Genomic DNA, 14659 nt, shown 5'->3' with positions numbered 1-14659 from the left:
TCCACCCCCTGCCCTCCTGCCTTCCATTGCCCACCTGCTGTCGCTACCCTGCAGCCCACTTCCCCCTCTCCACCCGAAACAGTGATATAAAGTGAGTTGTGCTGTTCTCTCTTTGTGAAAGTGGGGTGGAATGTCGAAAAACTAAGTGGTTCCTAATGTTAGGATTGTAAGAGAGAGGAGGCAGTAGTTCAAATATGAACCATAAAGGTGCTGCAGAGGTATGTGCAGGGTGTATCAGTAGATGGTAAAAAAGCCATATAGGCTAAAAGGAAGATCAGCATTCCACTGAGGTTTGTTTTTTTTTTTAGATAATTAAAAGAAATATATCCAAATAGGCCTAATATTAAAAATATTCTTCTCCTTCTCTAAAAGTGATGTATAGCCCATGATCAAGAGGATATGTGCTCTTAGTGTATGGCTCACTGCTTAAGTCCTCATGGTTAGCTGCGGCTAGAATCTGTGGTGCGGGAATGATTAAGAAGAGCAAACCCACGGCCCTCAAACCCTAGACCTAACTGGTTTTACTTTAATTGCTAAGGGTCTTGTCCATTAAAAGTCCTCTTTATTTTTATCATACAATAGTATCTCCCTATTCCTAAGTTTAATACAACATAAAACTAGATTTTCTGGTAGCGAAGACTATATTCAGGGAAGAAGAATCAACTACCAAAAACTTAGGGTTTGAAATCATAATCCTGGAAAGTTACTTAATCTCTCTGAGCTTCAGTTTCCTCCTCTATAGAATGGACAGGAGGATGATAACGTACATCACAGGGTTCCTGTGAGAACTGCTCTAACGTTGCTACCTCATCTCTCACCTCTCCACCAGCTACACTCTGCAAAAACTAATATTGGTGACTTGCAGGTCCCCAAACTAGAAGAGACTTGCTTTCATTCTGTCTCATCCCATTCTTCCAACTCTTTCATCTGGTTCATCCTTTAAGATTCAGTTTAGGCATCACCTCTTTTACTTCCTCTTTGTTGCAGGTTTTGTTCCTTCTATGCCATTTTCATCATAACCTAGTTATACCTCATCGCACTTCTTTGCACTTACTTTTCAGTCTTCTGCGTTAGACTGTGAACTCTCTAAGAGTAAAGTCTTGTATGTCTTGTTCATTTTTTTATGCTTTTGATGTCCAGCATGTTGCCTGGTATGTATTCCTTGATAGGTGGGTAGAAGGAAAAGAGGGAGGAATAAATAAGCTTGTATATGTGAAAGCATTTTGTAAACTATAAAGTGCTGTGCACATGTTGTTGTCATTTTGTATTATAGTCCTTAATGATGTATTTTTAATACATTCTAAATGTCCATTTTTAGAAAGCCTTGATCCAGCTGATGTAATTCTTAGGTATTGGCTATATTGTTACAGCATCCAGGGACAGCATCTTCTGTTACAGGATTATATTTTCCATGTTGTTTTCCAACAATTTAATTAATTAGGCTTAACTCAACAGGTTTATTAATCTAATTACTTCACATCTGTTTGTGAAAAATATATATTTCACTCACATGTGGCTGCATAATGTCTACCTCAGTCTTCACTGTTTCACATTTATAATGAAAATAAAACCCTCTCCGTCATACTGAAAATAGGTTGACTGTTGTTTCTTCTTCTTGGAGCCTGTACTGAAAATAAACACCTCTAATTTTATTAACATGGTAGGAGCTTAATGTTTAATACAAAATTATGCATGTATTAATACCTCTCTTCCGGTCTTTTAATGGCAAGGATATTGGATTCCGACACGACTCACTACATACCATCCTGCAACAGGAAGTCCTGTTACAAGAGGATGTGGAACTGATTGAGCTACTTGATCCCAGTGTCCTGTCTGCAGGGCAACCTCAACAACAGGAAAATGGACACCTTCCAACACTTTGCTCCCTGGCGACCCCTAATATTTGGTACTGTCCAGAAAACATCTATCCGTTGCTTACATACAGAGTATTACCAGAGGAAATCCATCACCACGCTCTCCATTATAAAGGCATTATAAACATTTTAGCATTTTAATTAATGTAATGATATGCCAGAGGTTAAAAAAAAAAGTCCCTTTCTAAAGTAAATACTATTCCAAGTGAGGGTGGAAAAAATATCCAGTTTGATTATTATATACTTTCAACTCAGTATAGTTAGTGCTGTGTTTAACAACCCAATAAGCAGGTATAACATATGCCAAAAAAAAAATCTCTCTTACCCATATACCTATACACATGTGCGCATGAAGGCCTAGCCAGTGCTTCATGTTTCTTTACCATTAATAGACTATGTAATAATTACATTGTAGAGACACCAAGGATAGGACATGGGGCATGGAGGTAAACAGTGGATTCCTGCTTTGTTGGGTGAGAAGAGATCATAGACAATAGACAATTCAAACTATCTTAAAACTCGTCAACCACTTGAAGTATTTGGGTCTAATGCAGAAGTCTCAGGCCATAATCTCTTAAAAAGAAATATACATGTATAGTAAAAAGGGATTATATATACAGAACTGTTAATATCCTCTTCCTATTAAAGTATGAGTTTATTAAATGAACTAAATTATTGCTCCAACTGTTCAAGTTATATGGGCAGTTACATTCATTGGCCTCAGTGTTCTGAATTTATCTGTCTTTCCTGTCACATTGACAAATGCTTCATATTGTAATAGATAGCAAAGTATGGTGTTTTCCAAATATGTAGTCACTCAGATGTCGTGATGAAGTAAAGCATCTTATCCTTTAAAAATATAAGAACTTAAGGAGCTGCTAGAAGGAAGCATAGGTTTTAAGAATTTTATAACTTTATATTCAAGTTTTCTTTGACCTCAAATGTCATTAAGCAGTTCTGAGTCCTATAAATACGTTACAGACTTTGCTATAAATACATAAAAGTATATGATGAGATTTTGCTTTATGATATTACCAATATTGTCTAACAGTAAAGGATTCCAAGGGAAATTAGGGCAGGCAAATATTTATTAAGAAGCATTCTTACATTTTCTTTATAGTTTGACTATATAACTGTCTTCAAGTAGTGTTGATGTTGTTTTTCGGATATCCTCAGATACAGCTCCCCTATATTTACCTCTTTCTTATATTTTCACATTTTCATCTAAGCCTTCATTGCTTGAATGATGTATGTTAGTCTGTAGATTTGTAATTGACCTAAATTTAATAAAAGTACAAATAAAATAAAAGTACAAAGCTTGTCCATATTACAGTCTGCAATAAATATGTGTATTCCAGAATTGTGGTGATGGTTATTTAAAATTAATGATAAAATAAAATAAGATGACTTTATTCAAAGCAATTACTCATGAAGTATATATTATTTCTAATTGGAAGAATGCTTATATTTTCTTGAGGTATTATATGTTTTTTGCACAGATAATTAAAGTCTAATTTTAGGGGAAAAGACCTCATGATATCTCCAAATATTAAAGGTTTTTAGTAGTAAAAATTAAAGTTTTTTTAAATTTTATATTTGTAAAATCAGATTTTAAAATCTGTAATTTGTTTTTAGGTTAAAGAGCACATATCTTAAAAAAAAAAAAGGTTTTTTTCAGAAGATACCTATTTATGTCCTTTACCTAAACTGATTAGCTCTAGACAGTGGGTATCTAGCAACTAGACAGTGGTGCTAGATATTTTTTAACTGTTTCATATTACTTTTTAAAATGTCATATTTTATAAAGTCATACTTTATAAAGAAGCTAGCATTTTATCTATTTTAGGAAACCTGAATTGCTGACTAAAGTAACTCATCTTTCTCTGGACTGATGGATATCATTTTTTTGGCTTCTCTATTCTAGGGATGTCTCAGTGCTATTTGCCTTCATTAGTTTGCTCATTATGCTTCCCACTTGGTGGATTGTATCTTCCTGGCTGCTATGGGGAGTGATTCTATTTGTTTATCTGATCATAAGAGCTTTGAGATTATGGAGGACAGCAAAACTACAAATAACCCTAAAAAAATACAATGTCCATTTGGAAGATATAGCAACAAATAGCCGAGGTTTTACTAACCTCGTGAGAAAAGCTTTACGTCTCATTCAAGAAACTGAAGTCATTTCCAGAGGATTTACACTGTGAGTTCATTTTTCATTTTATTTTTTAAATAATTCTTTTCTACTACATAGTTAAATTAGAATGTTACCTATTTTCATTTTTGTTTTGCATTTACAGAAAAAACTAGGTTTCTCTTTAGCACTTATTAAAGTCTGTTAACTGCTAAGTGAAGGAATAAATACATTAGATATTAGATTTAATAAGTGGTATGATTCTTTTTTCTACTTTGAGAAACCAAAGTGCTTTGAGAATCATGATTATTTCTGTGTGTTACCATGTGATTACATAAGATAATATAGAGAGAGAGCCTTGATCCTCGCATGCAGTAGTTACCCAATAAATACTTGTTCTCTTTACTCACTGTCAGATGCTCTCTTTACTCAGTTTACATGATAGATGTATCTGACAAGAATTCGTTTTGAAAAATCTTGCCATGTATTAATAATATTCTTTAGGTTAATATTAGTAGATATTTTGGCACTGATGCTCTCAGATACTCTCACTGATATTTAATACGGGAAATTAAATATTCAACAGTCTAGCTGTAAGTGTATTAAGCTACCGGATGGATAGGCTATTTATTCTATTATTAAAGGGAAAACACCAATTATGTTCCATATTCTATGCCAGACAATTTTGCATACAACTAAAGGCATACAATTATAAGCGGTAGAGCAAATGTTCAAGTTCATTCCATCTGCCTCTAAAGCTTGTTTCCCGTACACTAGGCTGCCAGCTAAGCACTTACAGATGACAGTTGTAGTATAGTATATTTAATAATTTATATAACTCATATAACGTCTGCAACCTATAGGTGGGAGAAAGTAAGTATATGGCAGAGAATAATTGTTGCTGTTAATTAGTTGTATCTGGAAAGTCATGAAAAGAGGTGGGCAGAAGAACCTTGGGTAGTCATTGCATCCTCCACTCTGCTCACTCTAGAGTAGTACCTAAACAATCTTGACATAAAAGCTGTATTTGGAATATCATGAAACAGGAAAGTAGGAGAGTCTCCAGTAATCCTCTCATTCTTCACTCTGTTGTGTTCTGGAACAGTGTTTTAAACTCCTGAGACATGAGAGAGATTTTATAACTTCTCTTTCTGCTTAATTCAAAATGTAACAGTCCTTAGTGTCTGTTAATTTTGGTCCTTCCATTGTAGTTAAAGTCCACTTCTTGTTGATAGAGCATAGCAAATATTGAGTGTCAATTTTTAAAAGTTAAAAATCGTACTAAGTAAGTAATATAGCTCCTTTGCATCCTGGACTTGCACAACAAGAGGACTGACAGGTTAAGCAAAGTGGCTCTGTGTCCAGTTAATGCTTAGGCCTGTATAGAGGATTCTGTGCCTTTTTTCATTGTCCCACTTTTACCCATATGTATAGAATTGGCATGAAGAGCTAAAATGGGCCCGTTAGGCATGATTTCCCTCTGGATTATGACTTCTATCTATTCAAATGCAGACAGACAGAAAAATTTTTGGAACAATTGTACTTCACTTGTCTCCATCTAACTGGAAAATGGATTGAAAAAATTATGAGGAATAATAAATTTTGAATCATAATTTTTTAGAAATATTTTCATTTTTAAGACTGAGTTAGTAAAATGGAACACAAACGATAGTGTCCATATATTGAAAATATTAGTGCTGTTTTATTCTACCTCAACTTTTCCTCTCTAGCAAATAATTTAACCCTTCTTTGCCTCATTTCTTTATTTTAAAATAAGCCTATCCGTCACTGTCCTGTTTTTTATAGATTTTTAATGCCTGAATATGTTTAGTTTGGTTTAACATTTTTTTAAGTTTTGAGTTAGATGTCTTATTTTACAAATTTGTGGTTATAGTGTAAGAAATTTATAAATTCCAAATACTTTGTTTTACTATTAGGAGAGGTCACTAGTTAGGTGAAAAACTTATTGTCTGGAAAACTATGTAATATGAAATCACTCATAGTTTCATTTATAAAAGCATAATATGTTACATGGTGTTGTTGCAAATAGGTACTCCCCATTTATCTTTGGAAAAGTGCTTATGAAATGTGCCTCCTCTTGAACAGTTTTGAGAGTAGCTATGCTACTACGTAGTAACCCTTACTTTGCCTTTCTACTTGCATTCCCCTGTTGGCCACTGGTCCTGTTATCTTTCTGCGTCCCCTACTTCATTTTGAGTAGGTAAGTGCCAGTGGCTGCAGGTGGGTAAGTCATTTTACCCTACTTTTATGAATGTACAGAATGTATTTCTATACAGTATTTGATTGTTCTGTACAAATGACCAAAAATATGATTGATGAACATATGTAAATGCTATTAAGAATGTGAAAGTGTTTATAATTAAGGCTTTCATACTTACTGTAGACATAGGTTTTGAAAACTAAATGTAAAGTAGTACCACTTTAGTATATTCTGGCAGATAGAGTGTCTATATCAAAAAGTTACAGTTTCTTACATAAATATTCCTACAGTTCTACTATATTTCAGTTAAAATTTGTTGTTTCCCCATATCAGAGGAAGCCTTTATTCTTTGAGATTTTAATTTTTCATTTGTCTTTTTTCTGGTGGCTATATATGTGTCAGGGAAATATCTATTTATGAGACCTGAGTTGGGATATTTATAAGCATTTTCTAATGAAAATCATGAAAAAGGAAATTTTTTTCCTAAGTTTAATAGAATTGTGGATTTAGAAAACAAAAACTTTAGGACACCTGTACAGTTGTATCACATTTTACTTTTCAAGTTTGCTTGACAGGGTCAGTGCTGCTTGCCCATTTAATAAAGCTGGACAGCATCCCAGTCAGCATCTCATCGGTCTTCGGAAAGCTGTCTACAGAACTGTAAGAGCCAACTTTCAAGCAGCAAGGCTAGCTACCCTATATATGCTGAAAAAATATCCTTTTCTGTCTATATGTAAGATAAGCAATGTTCCCAGAGTCCTGAATATAGATATCATAGCTGCATCCTATAAAAGTTAACTGTAAACTGAAATTGCCTGTTTTGAAGCTTATTTCCATCATCACTTCTATTTTAAAACTAGGGGAATGACAATAATAGACAGGAAGAAAGTTCTTCTGCTCTCATGTGGCTCATTTTAACAAGGAAAACACTTGAAGTCCCTCCCTTCACTGGTCCAAAGAATAAAGTCAAAATAACCTGGCTTCTCTAGGTCAGACATTTTTTCAAATTGCTGAACATGACAAATTTGCGTCATGACATGGAAATAAACTGGCAACAGGAAATCCTTCCCCTTTCAAAAAACAGAGGCTCTAGAGTCAGATTGGCTGTCTAAATTTGGGCTGAATCAGTTACTGTGTAGGTGACCGTAAGCAAGTTTCTTCACTCTCTGTACCTTGCTTTATTTATTGGTAAACTGACAATAATAACAAAATCTTCCTGACTGCTTTTGTTAGACCAAATGAATTGGTGCATATAAAGTGCTTAGGCAGTGTCTGGTATATAATAAGCACTTAAGGACTGCATGACAATAAGTCTGTCTCTTAAATTTACTAAATCAGGAAATTAGGTCTGTTAGAAAATAAAAGTGTATAAGATCTTTATTTTAGTTAAAATTTAGTTAGGTAAGTTATGAGTAAATGGGATACAAAAACTACTTTGTACCTTCAGTATGCTGAGTATTGTTAACATTGACAAATATAATGCTTAAAAGTTTACAGAGTGCTTTATGTTCTATCATTATATCCTTATACAAACCTTTCCATCTAGATTTTCTTATCTCCACTTTATGAGAAAACTAAATAAAATCTCTACTTTATATGGGATTTACCCAGTGTCACACAATTAGTAAGAGGTGAAATTGTGTCTTGACTGTAGGACTTAGGACTTTAAACCTTTTCTATATATGTATAGATTTACTATATCTAGATACACACACACACACATACATACATACACATACTGTACTGTATTACCTCTTTGGAAATTGGGAGAAAGCACTTTCATTTTAGTCAAGAACTTGTCTATTCAATTTGTTTACTGCCTAAATACCTGCCTGCAATGTGCTAGGGAGACAGAGCAAAAACCTGTACTACCTACTTTTAAAGACTTTTGAGTGTAGTCACAGTAGATATTCATAATACAGTATAAGTGCCCAGGGTGCCTTCCAGCATAGCAGGACAATTTACTTGACCTGTGACTTCTGTGAAAACACAGAAGGCTTTCAGGGAAGCGACACCTGAGTTGACCCTCAAGGAATGAGTAAGGAGTTGACCTTGAGGATAAAAGTGTGCATTGCAAGTAGGAGGAAGAAAAGATACAGAAGGAAATAGAGATATGACAGTGTGGGATGTTAACTGCAAGTAGTTATTCATTCAGTGAATATTATGCCAAGCAGTTTGCTAGTCACTAGATATACAGTGGTCCACATAATAGACATGGTCCCTGCCTCGGGGAGCCTATAGTTTAGTGAGGGATTGGGAGTGAGGTGGGCTGAGAGGGCCCTAACAAAGATTGCAGATGGTATGAATTCCGTGGGCCGGTCACTTATCTAGATACTGGGAACCTAGCAGTGAACAAGATAGACAAGATCCTTGTTCTTATGGAGTTTTCCTTCTAGTGGATGATATAATTAATAAAAACTGAACAGAATATTTTCAGATATTTGCTATAAAGGGAAAAAACCCCAGGGGAATAGGATAGAGAGTGATTGGTGTGTTGCTGTTTTTGATTGGATGATAGGGGAAGGCCTTCAATTTAAACTTAGATTTGAGATGGAGTTCCAGTCAGATGGACCAGCGAGTATAAAGATCTTGTGGCAGGAGTGAATTTAGTATGATTGGAGTATAGAAAAAGGACCATCATACTCGAAGACTGCAGCACAGTAAGTTGGGAGTTGGAGTATGAGATGAGATTCAGAGGTAGGCAGGGGCCGGATCATATTCTCCATATAAGAAACCTTAAGGAATTAAAAAAGTATCCACCAACTATTTCTTTGGAAAGACCAGTAAGTTATATAAACCTTCGTGTGCCTGATCAAAGTAAAAAGAATAGAAATATACAAGATTAGTAATGAGAACAGAGCAAGAAATTAAAATTATTATAAAGGGATAGTATTTGTAACTTTGTGGCCACAACTTTGAAACTGTAGGGAGAAATGGATCATTTCATATCAAAACACAAATCTCTAAAACTGACCTAGGAAGAATTCAGAAACTGGAGATTAATAAAAAGAATTCCATTAAAAAAAAGAAAGCGGGCTTCCAGGTGGCGCAGTGGTTGAGAGTCCGCCTGCCAATGCAGGGGACACAGGTTCGAGCCCTGGTCCGGGAAGATCCCACGTGCCGCGGAGCAACTAGGCCCGTGAGCCACAACTACTGAGCCTGCGCATCTGGAGCCTGTGCTCCACAACAAGAGAGGCCGTGACGGTGAGAGGCCCGCGCACCGCGATGAAGAGTGGCCCCCGCTTGCCACAACTAGAGAAAGCCCTCGTGCAGAAACAAAGACCCAACACAGCCATAAATAAATAAATAAATAAACAAATACTTTAAAAAAAAAAAAAGAAAGCACCTGGTTATACATGTAAACAATGGAAAATGTGCAGCTGTAAAAAAGTGATAAAAGGTCTTGATGCACTATTGTGGAATGATCTCCAAATTATGTTGTTAAATGAAAAAAAAAAAAGCGAATTGCACAGAGCAGTATTTATACTACCCTTCCGTTTGTGTATAGAAGGGATTGTATATATGAGGGGATAAATAAGAGTGTGCATGTGTACATACACATATATATATCCCCACATACACACACATTTATATTTGGATTTCCTTTTATGTATGTACATAACCATAAAATATCTTGAAGTATACACCAGATACTGGTAACAGTGATTGCCTTTGCCTTTGGGTAGGTGAACTAGGTGGCTAAGGGATAGAGGTAGGAAGCAGTTTTTATTATACCCCTTAATCCCTTATAAATTTTTAATCCTATGAATATATTACTTATTCAAAAACTAAGTGAATGAAAAAATGTTTAACTCCCTGGTCCAGATGGTTTTGTAGTTTAAAAAAAAAAGCTATTTCAGAAAAGATTAGATAGAAAGCTACAGTACATCATTTTATTTATGCAGATACTATAATCTCAGTTCCAAATAAAAACCAATCTCACAAATAGAATATTTATAGATTCCGCCTAGTACTATATCAAAAGATTATTATAATACGACAAAATAGGGATATGTTATAAATACATGAAGAGTTCAAATATCAAGAATTGTATGGATATAATTCTTTACAAAAACAATGAAAGTGGAGGAAATCACATAGTAATGTTGATAGATGCGCATGAGGAAGAGGAAGGCAGAAACAGAGCAGCCGTCTATGTCAACAACCTAGGTGGAACAGGCTTAGTGTTAGTTACATCAGTAGTTTTTGTTTCCAGGTAACGGTCAGGTAATGATGTCCTGCAGTGTGCAAACCTGGAGGAAAAGAGGAAGTATGTGCTGTAGGGTGGTGAGGGCCTGAGCCATGATACAATAAAGTACATAATACAGTTTCAAAAGGTAGATGCGAAAAATAACTAAATTAGCACTTTAGCGCTTGTGAAGAGTTGAACTTTTAATTCTCTAGCTATAAAGATATTTTATTCTCAAGTATCCTGTAAGATTTGAGGTATACTAATATATTAGATTTTAAGATTAGTTTCTTTTTTAAAAAACTGATGTAAATCTCCTCAAAGTTCAGAACAAAGATAAGTAAAGGTAATTTTGGACAGTTTTACTGTACTCTTTATGCTTTAATGAAAAGGCTTTGTTGATTGCCTTAACCTAATTTAACCTACCCCCTGAACTCTGAGAGTGACAATGTAACCAACTACATCTGTGTGGTGCCTTTTAAGGAGCTGGGCCTTGGACTTAGTGAAGAGCAGATTTCAGAAGAGGAAGCACATAACCTTACAGATGGCTTCAGCCTGCCTGCATTGAAGGTAATCCATTCATGGATGGGAAGGGCCGAAGAAAAGATAGATGCATTTGGATTGTGCCTGTGCTTTCTGAACATAAATGGTGCACCTGTTTCTTTTGTTGTTTGCTGGATACCATTACCATAATAACCTTACTGATGTTTTTGAAACTGCCTTTAAAGAGGGACAGCACTGTAAAGATTGGATGAAGAGTGGAAATTCCCTGGCGGTCCAGTGGTTAGGACTCTGCGCTTCCACTGCAGGGGGCACAGGTTCCATCCCCAGTCAGGGAACCAAGGTACCACATGCTGCTCAGTGCAGCCATAAATAAATGAATCAATGAATGAATAGAGGAGATCCTTATGTTCTGATATTGAAATACTTTAAATTCTTACTATAAGCATTTCTTGTATTAAATTAGAGTTTGAAGATAAATGAGTTTAGTAGGAACCCAATATATGAGTGATTTTATTTACTAGCCATTTGTTTCAACAAACATGGGTAAAGAACGTACAAGATCTGCATCTTTCCTTGGAAAATCTCCAAAATTCTTATTTAGAACAAGAATTTTTTCATATATTAAAAACCACATAAAAGGATATATTTGACTACATAAGAATTAAACTTCTAAACTTGAAATGCTGTATACATATATATTTTTAATTTTATTTATTTATTTTTGGCTGCGCTGGGTCTTCATTGCTGCACGTGGGCTTTCTCTAGTTGCGGCGAGCGGGGGCTACTCTTCGTTGCGGTGCACAGGCTTCTCATTTCTCACTGCAGTGGCTTCTCTTGCTGCTGAGCACGGGCTGTAGGCACGCGGGCTTCAGTAGTTGCAGGACATGGGCTCAGTAGTTGTGGCTCGCGGGCTCTATAGCACAGGCTCAGTAGTTGTGGCACACGGGCTTTGTTGCTCCGCGGCATGTGGGATCTTCCCGGACCAGGGCTCAAACCCATGTCCCCTGCATTGGCAGACGGATTCTTAACCACTGCACCACCAGGGAAGCCCCAAATGCTGTATACTTTAAATGTAAATAAGCTCAGGAAAACAATTGCAGTGATTTATAAACAAAGGGCTTGAATTCTTTCTGTATAAAGAGCACTAAGGTATGTGAAACATATTGAAGATAGGTCAGGTGTGTGAATTGCCAGTTCACAGAAACCAGAAATGGCCAATAAATGTGATAAAAATTTTCAGCCTTACTTGTATTTTGCCAAGGATATTGAAAGTTGATAATACTCATTGTCAGTGAAAATTCTGAGAGACCTCACACCAGTGGTCAAAGTATAAACTGCTTCACTTTAGCTGTGAATACCAGTCTTCACAAAGGTATGTACCCTTTACGCCAGCAATTTTAAGCTCACAGATTCATCTCAGGAAGTAATCAAAGATATATGTTCATAATATTACTACAGCAGCAAATCTTCGAAATGAGTTAAAAGTTCAGTGATTTGAGATTGGTAATAAGATTTATGGTACATTCATTTAATAAACTGCTTTGGAGTTAGTAGTAGAAAAAAATAACATTTAAAAGCATAAGTTAAAGCATCTTACAAAAACTAACTGTATGCATTGTAAGATTCCAGTAGTATTTTTAAAAAGTCAAGCCAAATGTCTTTAAATTCCTTTTCAATATTTAGCAAACTCCACTTAGATATTTTTTTATTTCTAGCCTTTAAACTTCACTTGATACCATGGAAATCAGTGCAAGTGTAGTTAACAGCATATTTTTCAAGATTCATTTTGTTTTGAGACCGTATAAACTTTTACATCTTTAAAATTTTCAGATCCACATAAAAGTTCTAGTTCTCCTGTTTGTTTTTCTTTCCAGTTACTTGAAATTTGCCTTGATTTATTTTTAACCTCATTCTAACCCATCTTAATAAATGGCATCATACAACTTATTAAGCTAGAAACCTGGGCACTATCCTCCTTATCCCTCTTTTTACCCTTCATGTATAAGCTATGAGTAGATTTTTGTGTTGGTTCCACCTTCAAAATACATTTTAAACTCATTCACTTTTTTTCATGTCATTTCCCACCATTCTAGTCCCAGCTGCCATCATTCTTACTGAGGCTGCTACAATAGTTTTCTTACTGGTTTCCTTAGTTCCCTAAAGTTTGTTTCAGAATGCAGTTTGACATTTAAAGTGCCTTAAAAATGATATATGCTTTAAATCAGTAATTCCACTTGTGCAAATCTTTCTTAAGGAAATGATTTCAAATATATTAAAGCTTTATATACCAGGTTGCTTATTAGCTTTGCTTATGATAGTGAAAAACGGAACACAGCCTAAATGTGCAGCAGTAGAGGAATAGTTGCATGAATTACACTAAGTCCAACATGGTGAACCATTGTATACCAGCTACAACTTGCTTATAAAGATTTTTGTAAAAACTTGGAGAAACCAGTGAAACAATCAGGATACATAAATATATACTTACTAACTCTGTGTTTAGAAAAAGACCATGAGAAAATACTAATATACCAATAGCTACTCTTTAGTGTGGTTGCACTATAGGTAATTCCATTTACTTCCCAATTCAATACCATGACCATGCTTTACTCTATGATGGAAATAAAGTTATTTTCAAAGAACAATTTGGGAGATTCTTAATGATGAAAAAGCAGGGACTTTGGAATTGAGCAGACATGGGTTTATATTTTAGCCCTGACACTGACTAGTCATTTGACCTTGAGTGAGTTGTTCTTTGAACTTACCTAATCTGTAAAAAGGGGTTACCATACCTGCCCTACAAGGTGTTAGATTAAATGAGAAAACATACAAAATACCTACAACAGGGCTTGTTGTATAATGGTTAGCCCAAAATGGTAATAGCTGTTACTCTTTAAGAAGGATTTGGAGAAAGAATTATGGTCATATTTCTTAATTTCCCTTTTAACTTATTTTTTTGTTTACTCATCAAGATGTCTCAGTGATTTCCCTATTTCTTTATGCTTTTTAAAAAGCTTGTTAAATCCTGGATTATATTTTGGCCCAAGTACAGGCAGCAAAAAGAAACAGTGGGCCTCCTGGAGTCAGACTTTCTAGGTTTGACTCTCACCTGACTGCTAATATGGTCTTGAGCAAGTCATTGTTTCTGCGTTCATAAAATGAGATAACCATAATGCTGATCACTAAAGGATTAAATATTTGCCAGTGCAATACCTGGGAGAGAGTAAGTGATTAATAAACGTTAGCTGATTTTTTAAATTGCATCTGACATGACCTACTCTAAACTGTGGGACTTGTTCACTTGTTATCTCTCTACTCCACCACCAATGGTACTGGTTGTAGCTGGATCCTTTTTGCTCACCCATATTATTTTACAAGTCAGACAAACTTTAGTATTTTAATTCTGCTTTATTTTGACATATAACTAATCTATAACTAAACTTGATGATTGTGTTGCATTGTTACCAGGAATATCGGACTCCAAAAGAAGCCTATCTTGAGACTTACAGAGTTTATAAACTGCTGAAAATCCCTGTAATGTTCAAAAACTGTGTAGTGCCACCTTGTACAGTTGGCATTATATCCAGATAAAGAATTTTAAAATGGATTTTGTAAGTTAAATTTTAAAATTCTTTCTCAAAAGAGCAAAACTAACTAAAGCTTTTTTAAAAATGTAGTGAAAGATGGTTTACAAATAAATTGGGGCCTCTTGTTTTCCTTTGTAATCTTCATTGTGTTCT

General features: G+C 35.2%; 1 protein-coding gene across 8 annotated transcripts in view; it reads left to right on the top strand.

Annotated features, from left to right (window-relative positions):
• Positions 1-14659, top strand: part of VEZT (vezatin, adherens junctions transmembrane protein) — a 78746-nt gene that overhangs the window by 48387 nt on the left and 15700 nt on the right. For 4 of the 8 annotated variants that reach the window (XM_057556768.1, XM_057556770.1, XM_057556771.1 and 1 more), the window contains 4 exons: positions 1731-1906; positions 3799-4074; positions 6790-6939; positions 10838-10985. In XM_057556768.1, the coding sequence (XP_057412751.1) occupies positions 1731-1906; positions 3799-4074; positions 6790-6939; positions 10838-10985 (750 nt within the window). The remainder of the gene's footprint in view (positions 1-1730; positions 1907-3798; positions 4075-6789; positions 6940-10837; positions 10986-14659) is intronic. The other 4 variants (XM_057556769.1, XM_057556775.1, XM_057556773.1 and 1 more) reach the window with 3 other exon arrangements.

This window comes from Balaenoptera acutorostrata, chromosome 11, assembly GCF_949987535.1.
Source record: "Balaenoptera acutorostrata chromosome 11, mBalAcu1.1, whole genome shotgun sequence".
In the NCBI taxonomy this organism is placed as follows: Eukaryota; Metazoa; Chordata; class Mammalia; order Artiodactyla; family Balaenopteridae; genus Balaenoptera; species Balaenoptera acutorostrata.
The sequence above is the reverse complement of the archived record's forward strand: the minus strand, read 5'-3'. Positions and strand labels throughout refer to the sequence as shown.